At 41.9% G+C, this 9,047-nt stretch overlaps 1 protein-coding gene across 1 annotated transcript in view; it reads right to left on the reverse strand.

Annotated features, from left to right (window-relative positions):
* The window catches only part of DOPEY1 (dopey family member 1), a 114,578-nt gene that overhangs the window by 17,015 nt on the left and 88,516 nt on the right, over positions 1–9,047 (reverse strand). The window contains exons 23-25 of the mRNA XM_023507792.1: positions 6,044–6,178; positions 4,315–4,370; positions 3,091–3,195 (exon numbers count right to left, since the gene is read on the reverse strand). Of these exons, the coding sequence (XP_023363560.1) occupies positions 3,091–3,195; positions 4,315–4,370; positions 6,044–6,178 (296 nt within the window). The remainder of the gene's footprint in view (positions 1–3,090; positions 3,196–4,314; positions 4,371–6,043; positions 6,179–9,047) is intronic.

A 9,047-nucleotide genomic window follows, 5' to 3' on the forward strand; every position in this document is an offset into this window, starting at 1 on the left:
TCTCCCACAAGCTTGCACTTCTAATCCATGTCATGCCTGGTTCCTTCTTGCAGGGATCAAGACCAGGGCCATAGGGGCCTGATGGGTTGTGACACAAATCCATCTTGCTGTCAGCACAAGGTATCTTTGGGGAAATGATAGCAACTGAAAGGGGTCCAGAGAGGACACGTGATGGTTTATTTCTTAATCTGGGTTTATGATTATGTAGTTGACATGTTTTCTTTTTATACACTTTATATTTACAGAATTGTGTACTAATTATTTTTGTCTGCTTTTGTTTTGCAGTTTTTGGCTGGGGCTGGGTTTGACCCCGCCACATCTGGCATATGGGGCCAGTGCCCTACTCCTTTGAGCCACAGGCACCACCCCTATTTTTATGTTTTTTTATATGTGTTTTAAATAGCAACAAAAAAGTTAACAAAATCCATTTTTTTTTTAAGAGATATGGCCTTGCTTTGTTGTCTGGCTGGACTGTAGTGCTGTGATCATAGCTCACTGCAGCCTCCTGGGCTCAGGGGCTCCTCCTGCCTCAGCCTCCCGAGCAGCTGGGAGCACAGCCACGTACCCTGGCATGCTTGGTGAATCTTTTGTTAATATTTTTTTTTTTAAAGAGACTTGGTATGTTATTCAGCTTCCATCAATAATAAATTTTAACACAGAAATGATTCTTGCCATATGTAAGATTAAAAATGCTTCATAAAGAAACAAGTCTCCCTTCCCATTGTCTGCTCAGACTCTACTCACTATTGACTTTGGTCTGATCTTTGATAAGGTAAATTACATACCAATTACTACTGAAGACCAAACTTCACATCCATTTCTACTTTGTAAGGAAGAAATGTTAGAGGATCAGTAGATTAGTTGACCAAAAAGTTAAACCAATTTAAATTTTAAAAGGAAATTAAGTTTCTAGTATGATTGAGAAGGTTTAACTTTTTGTTTTAATGCTCAAGAGTACATAACTTTTTGTTTTAATGCTCAAGAGTACACACGTGTTGAGAAGGAGGTCTGAGCCTTCATTATGCGAGCAAGGAGAAAGAAAAAGATGTAAGTGAAGAAACAGAACAATCTTGTCAGGGGAGAAGCTACAGATCACAGCGGATGGACTCAATTTTTTATGAAATTAGCCAGCAGGGTTATCTTGTGATGATTCAAAGAACTAAACATACATTCCCTCTTTGAGTCTTACACAACTCAGATTCAGGGTGAACAAATAAAATTCTTGTTTGACAGATGGGAAAACAGCCTTGTTTTGGTTTACTGAGGTAGCCAGAGTTCAAGGGATAAGGGCTGAAACTCAAGATTAGAAGAATCAGAAATCCATAGAAGAATGTCGTCTGGTGTCTGGTGTGCACACTGATTTCTCAGCACTAAGAACCCAGCATGTGAGTTATTTTAATAACCTGCAACTCAGGAACTGCAGACAGGGCCTGCTGCTCTTTTCATCACGCCCCCACCTTCTCAAGCTCCTTCAGCTCTTTAACTTACTTAATTTTCAAAACAGGTATCACGAGGGCCAGGGATCATCCTGGTCCCTGGAATTCTAGAGCAGGACCCCAGGATCTCCACCCTGGGCTGGGCCCTCAGCTCACTCAGCTGCCACATGCTGGCCCACCCTCCTCCAGCTCTCCCCTCCGGGTCACCACTTCCTCTCTGCTTCCTGGGTGAAACCATCTCCCCATTTTCAGCGGAAGTGTGAGGCCATCTTACTGAGAACCCTCACCTTCTCTCCTCTTCACTTCACATTTTTTGAGACCACTGGCTGACAAACTGGAACTATTAGTTTTGTAAGAACAATCAGGGTAGAAGCAAAATCTATGGATATAGAATCACAAACCTACACAGAGGAAATCACCATCAGACCTAGAAGTTCACTAGAAGGTCCAAGTTCCTCACATTTGGTTGATGTTACAGCCGTTCTGTGTGGTGACCTGGTGACTGCTGCTGGCTGCTAAGAACACCAGTGGGCTGCGGCAGTATCAAGGTCGGGGAGAGCTCAGGCTACACCCTCTTCTCCGTGCCGCCCATGCTCAGGGTCCTTTTCAAACCTCAGTGTCACACATGTCATTCCTTCTCTTGAATCACCAAGGCCTCTCAGAATCATCAACACACACAGCCTGCTGTCATTCTTCATCCTGCTCAGCCTTTCTGAAGGGGTTCACCACATCCTCTTCATTCTCTTTGCTTCCAGAACAACGAGCACACATTGTTTTCTTCTAGTTTTCTGATGATTCCTCTATTTCCTTTCGTGGTACCTTCAGTCTGCCTACCTCCCAAATGGGACAGAATTCCCAGCCCAACTGCTTTCCTCCTGTTCTATGCTACTACTAACTGGCTTGACCCAGCAACTGGTTAAGTAACTGGGGTTACTACTTAACCCCACTCCTGCCCCAAGCTTCCTTAACAGAATTCCAGGTCCTCCCCATCTAGCTCGAGCCTCCCCTTTCATGCACCCTTACGTCCCTCCACCCCACTGCCTGTGCCCTACTGTGTCACCAAACCAGAAAACGGACCTTGCCCTGCATGCTCTTCCCCTTCCTGTCTCCACAAAGGTCTTCTGCTCCTCCCTCCCTTATACAGGAAGCAGGCGTTTACGAGCATGGGATGGATCAAGAACAATGGAGAGCAGAATCAGACACTATTTCTAACATTACGGTGCCTGGAGTTAGGGGGGACCACTACTTACCACACAATCACACAAATCATCACACAGATCAGGAGACTCCAAGATACTGGGAAAAGTGACTTTTCCAAGCCTGTCCACATGCAGGCCCAGCCCAGACCCTCCTCTGAGCGCGCCCTTCAGCCCTGCTACCCACCCTCCCTCCCCTTTAGGCCCCACAGTCCCCAGGACTACTGCCCTGTAGCAGTTCAGGGGGGTGGGTTACACCCTGTGTGCACAGACACACGGCATTTCTGTACTTCATGCCCCTTCCTATTTACAGCCTTTCTCATCTCACTCTGTGCCTTGAGAACCTGACGGGAGGCCAGAGAGACTGTGTGGTCACCCGAAACACCTGCTCCTCAGTTGTCAGGTCACTAAGCATCATGCTCTTATTCAAAATAATATTTTTAAGTGAAACTGCTTACCCAAGTATCAGAAATTGCCCTGGGGCTGGAAGACTCAGCTGTACAGAGTCTTTCAGAAGCACCAGCAGAGAGGCCCAGCTGTCCACGAGGTTGGGCACTGGGATTCTGCAAGACAAGTGTGGGTTGTGGGTAGAGAGAGCCACAGTCACCTCCAACTTTCTTAATATCTTCCCACTATCTTTAGCACATTTTTATCCTAGTTTCTCTGAAATATTATCTCAACTTTTATACACTATGGTACAACAAAATTCCTAAAAGCTTTATTTTTCTACTAATATAAGAAAACTAAATACATTTCAAATACCCAATACAATTTCTTAATCTAGAAATGTTGCTACAGAGATCTTGCTTATCACATGAACTCTCAAAAGTAAAATATGATTATAGTAATTCCCAGTTTAATTACTGATAACACAGTCACCCTCACCCTCTCCCGGCCTCTCCATTTCCTGCTTTAATTAGGTCTTTTCCCTTCACTTACAAGTCTCCACCTCAAGATAGGAAGACTGTCAACTGACACTACTCTCTCATCTGCAAAAAATTACCCTTTTTACAGTCTGACTTAACGCTAACAAATCTCTGCATCTAAGTTTGGATTTGTGGGCAGACCTTGCTCTAGGTCACAATCAGTGTCACTAACTAACCTAACCTTATAGATGTTAGTCATAGATCTGAAACATGCCAAGTAGGGTGATGAAAATGGAATTGTCCTATTAGAGAGGATTAGATTCAGGCTCTCCAGTAAGAAATTTATCAAAACTCAAATCAAAGAACTTCTATTAGGGGTCAGGCAAAAGCAAAATGGAGTACAAGAAGGTATTTTCATGTTATCATGCCCAACTTTAAAAACAAAAAAAGCAGAATGGATTGCTACATGATCACCTACATAAAAAAGAAAATGGTTTCAGTGGCGATAAGCATGGTTTCAAAAGAAGGTCCAGTTTTCAATTTCTATTTAAATGATTTTCTTATAATTTAGTATTTTAAAATCTTCAATTGGGACTTCAGGTCTGTAAGATGTGCGTGGCTGGGTCACTGAGACACCAGGGTTTGTGCTGACATACTCATGGACAATGTTTCTCTGTTTCTAGCATTTTTTCTTTTAGTTTTAGGGAGGAAATAAATGCAGCAACATCTTGAGAGAATTCAAGCGCTTTCTCCCCATGCATCCTCACTTGCACACATAGCTAACACAGTAAGGAAAGGTCTCATCAGTAATCTTACCTTTGAATATAAGCATAGAAAAACTGAAGCATGCAGACTTCCAAAGAAAGATGTTTCTATAAACAAAAGAAATCAGTTTTATAGTGAAGAAAAACGCTGCCTTTGCTTATTCATCATTGCACCTACTCTGTATCTTTTTTGTTGTTGTTGCAGTTTGGCCCGGGGCTCGGTTTGAACCCACCGCTCTAAGTACATGGGGCCAGCGCCCTACTGACTGAGCCACAGGCACCTCCCTACTCTGTATCTTAGTCCCAGTTTTTAATAAGAAAGATTAAAAGAAAACAAAACAGAATCAAATACTAGTTAGTCATAAAAAATCATACAGTTCCCTTCACTTAGCAGGGAACCCTTATAACATTTTAAGCTGGGTAAAAAGTTGAAAGCACTGGGAAGAATGGGGAGGCTCTGGGTTCCTCCCTCTCACGGAGAAGCTGGCTCTCCGGCAGTTACTGTTGCACGGCCCACGTATTCTATAAGCACCAATAAGATTTTTAAGTTCTTTATGCTTGGTGTCAACAGTTAGGTTGAGTTTTTTTATTAAATGTATATTTAAGTCTATTTATTACATACATGTTAAATTAGGGTTGTTTGTTCAAATTTGGGTTAAATTCCTAACAGCTTAAAATAGCTTAAAGCCATTAAGTTAAAGATAGTGCTGAGTGTAAAATGTAATAAAAACACCTGCCCTCAAGACATTTACCAATTTGTTCTTTTTTAGTCCCAACTGTTCCTTTGAAGGTTTCCTCTTTTACTACATAAAGAAAAATCAACTGTCTGTGTAATGGGTTCAGAAGTATGTTGGAGCAGCAGGCTGAGTGGACCCGGCTCTGCCCCATCTTCACGGTGCTCACGCACAGCCAAGCGCCTGGTGGAATGCTCCAAAATGCTGTGAACTGAGCTTTCAAATAGTCCCAACACAAACGCTCTGCAGGTGCTTCCAGAAGAGCAGGAAAACATCAGAAATAAGGACAGTGTCCTGAGAAACAAACACCCCTTTCTCTTTGGCAATTTAAGAAAAATGTCACAGCATACTTTAATATTCTGAGATTTGCTGTAATTGGCTGAAGGATGTGGGTAGTTCTATTTTGGCTTGGCTCAGAGTCTCATGTTTGTAGTTAGTAAATATTAGAAAATATGACTTCTTGGTAATGCCTAAAGAACAGAAAAAGCAGAGAAACCCATAATTTTCTGACTTATAGACCTTTCTGTCTGCTTAATTAGTAAAAAACAAGAGCAAAGACTGTGCCCTCATTTTCTGCAGTCTTTGCTCAGCACACAGCACTACACATGGGCAGGAATGACACCGACTAGAACTAAGGCTCCAGCAAACTCTGGAGAGTTCACAGAACAGAGAGACTCACTCTGAACATAAAGCAATAAGAAAGCTGTGGAGAACAGCAGCAGCCGGTGAGCTGAGCAGACCTGAGCTCTGGTTTCTACGTTCTTCTTCTCAGGGACCAGAGAGCTCTCGCCTGAGACGCTGGTCACGTGGCTCCTGCCAGCCTGACACACACAGGCAGATACAGTTAAGAGCTCTTCCCGGCTATAAGAATGACCAGCACAGCAAGTCACCATGATACTAAAACCTGACAGAAACAGTGTGGAGGCCGCCGGCACTTGCCTCTGCAATCTGCACTGTAGCCAAAAGGACATTATTACACAATGTCTTACCCACCAGCATCCTCTCTGAAACAGAACTGCAAACAAGGACAGGGAACCCTCTCCTCACCTTGTCCTTGGCGATGGCCGGGGGCTGCTTCAGGACCTCCTTCACCGTCTGGATGACAGTCTCTGCTCTCATGACACTGATGGCCCGGACCAGCTCCACCAGCAGGAGCTGCTCAGTGCTGGCTGCAGGGATGACCTGGGGGCACAGCGCTGTGTTTACGTGTGGGAGTCTTTTGAGAGAAGTCGCAGGATTAACAGACTATGGCCTTTTCTTAATACATGGTATAAAGGCCTTTCAAGTCCCTTGGCTACTTTATGTAAAATTTACTCTTTTAAATCAATATAATATGTGCACATCAGCTCAGAAAACCAAATAGGGCAATGAGCAATGAAAAAAAATAGTACCTTGCCTTTTCCTTTCCCATGTCCCACAACAACCATCAACTGTTTTAGTTCTTTGCCCTTCCCTGGAGTTAGTGGACTGCTGTCTGTGGAGCTGTGTGGTGCATGGTCTCTGCTCTCCTGGTGGGACTCCTGCCTTCCCTGGAGTGAGTGGACCACTGTCTGCTGTGCTGTCTGCATCCACCAAAGACTCATCCTAAAACTCTAACTAGACACTCAAAGACCTCAGGTAGTTGATCATGTACCTTTTCCTCCTCTTCTTTTTCTCTATTTTTTTCTTTATTGGGTCATTTTTATAAAATACCTTCAATTCTACCCTAGATAGGCACTCTATAGGCTTGCTATTCAGTGCCACCCTCGCCCAGAGCGAGTGTCCCCCTCGCCCAGAGTGAGCGTCCCCCATTCCTCCATGTAGGAGTCTCTCCTCCCGAGACCTGGATCTGCTTCTTTTTTGGTCTGTTCCTCCTGTGGTGGAAATGTATATTTTAGTAGCTGAGAAAAAAGTGAAATGATGCCAATTTTTTTTGATATACTGCATGGCTGAAAATGTTTTGAGAGACAGTTTGGCAGAATTACCAGCTGAGACTGCCTTCCCTTTGACATTTCCAATGTTGCTTTGACAATTTTTTTTCTTTGCTTGACAAATCTTAACAGTGTTCTTGTGAATGTGACCCATTTTGTTCCTTTAGAAGATTTCAGGATCTCCAGAATGTTCTGAAATTAGATGCCAGTCTTGCTGTAGATCGTGCTTCACCACTCTGGGCAGTCTAGAACACACTTCCTCTGTTTCTCAGAAAGGTTTCTTGGATATTTTTTCTGTTTCACTCTTCTGTTTTCTTTCTACAAAAAGGTATTGGGCTTCCAGTATCAACCCTTTACTATTCTTATCTCTTTTCTCTTATTTTCCGTATCTTTCCGTTTATTGTCCACTTCAGACATTGATCCACTTTCTGTTTCAACTCTCCAACTGATCTTGTTTGTTTTTGCTACAGAGTTTTTTCTTGATTTTATGGCAAGTAGGATTTAATATTTATTAGTGCTTTCCTAATTATCCTAGGTCTTTTAGGTTGGTTGCATTTTTTAAAAATTTTTGTTTATTGTTTGGGATACTCTTCTTAAAATTTTTATTAAATCATAATTGTGTACATTGATACATTTATGGGGTTCTGATTTGTACTGATTTGATATATAATGTGAAATGCTTACATCAAACTGATTAACACATCCATCACCTTGCTCACTTAGTGGTTTGGGATTCATTGAGGGCACAAAGGATTAGGTTACACTGATTGCATCTGTTAGATAAAGTCCCTCTTATAATTGTGTCCTGCCGCCAAGAGGTGTACCATACACCAAGACCCCCCAAGACCCCCCTCCCCACTTGCTCATTCCCCTACTTACCCCTTACATTAGCATCTGCTGCCTTTATATTAGAATAGAGTACATTGGATTCTTCCTTTCCCATTCTTGTGATGCTTTACAAAAAAGAATGTGTTCCATCTCCATCCAGGTTAATATGAAAGATGTAAAGTCTCTATCCTTTTTAATGGCTGAATAGTATTCCATGGCATACATATACCACAGCTTGTTAATCCATTCCTGGGTTAGTGGGCATTTAGGTCATTTCCACATTTTAACGATTGTAAATTGAGCTGAAATAAACAGTCTAGTACAAGTGTCCTTATGATAAAAGGATTTTTTTCCTTCTGGGTAGATGCCCAGGAATGGGATTGCAGGATCAAATGGGAGGTCTACCTTGAATTCTTTGAGGGGTCTCCATACTTCTTCGAAAAATGCTGTATTAGTTTGCAGTCCCACCAGTAGTATAAAAGTGCTCCCTCTTCTCCACATCCACATCAGCATCTGTAGCTTTGAGACTTTGTGATGTGGGCCATCCTCACTGGGGTCAGGTGTTATCTCAGAGTAGTTTTGATTTGCATTTCTCTGATCATTAGGGACAATGAGCATTTTTTCATATCTTTGTTAGTCATCTGTCTTCTTTAGAGAAGTTTCTATTCATGACTCTTGCCCGCTGATATATGGGATTGCTGGATCTTTTTTTGTTGATTAATTTGACTTCTCTATAGATCCAAGTTATCAAGTTTTTGTCTGATTCATAATATGCAAATACCTTTTCCCATTCTGAAGGGGAATGTTTGCTTTGGTTGTTGTTTCCTTAGCTGTACAGAAGCTTTTAAGTTTAAGTCTCATTTGTTTAGTTTTGTTGTTGTTGCAATCACCACAGAAATATTTCCATAAAATCTTTCCCCAGGTTGATATTTTCAAGTGTTTTCCCCACACTTTCTTAGAGGATTTTTATTGTTTCACGCCTTAGATTTAAATCTTTTATCCATCTTGAATCAATTTTTGTAAGTGGTGAGAGGTCTGGGTCCAGTTTCAGTATTTTACATGTGGTTATCCAGTTTTCTAAGCACTGTTTATTGAACAGGGATTTTTTTCCCACAGTGTATGTTCTTGTTTGGTTTATCAAAGATGAGGTGGCTGTAAGATGTTAGTTTCATCTCATGCTTTTCTATTTGGTTCTAAATGCCAATGTCTCTATTTTTGCTAATACAATGCTGTTTTGATCACTATGGCCCTGTAGTATAGCAGAAAGTCTGGTAGAGTGATATCCCTGGCTTTTTTTTTTTTTTTTTTTAGAG

This window comes from Otolemur garnettii, unplaced genomic scaffold, assembly GCF_000181295.1.
Source record: "Otolemur garnettii isolate 467f Iridium unplaced genomic scaffold, OtoGar3 scaffold00205, whole genome shotgun sequence".
NCBI lineage: Eukaryota > Metazoa > Chordata > Mammalia > Primates > Galagidae > Otolemur > Otolemur garnettii.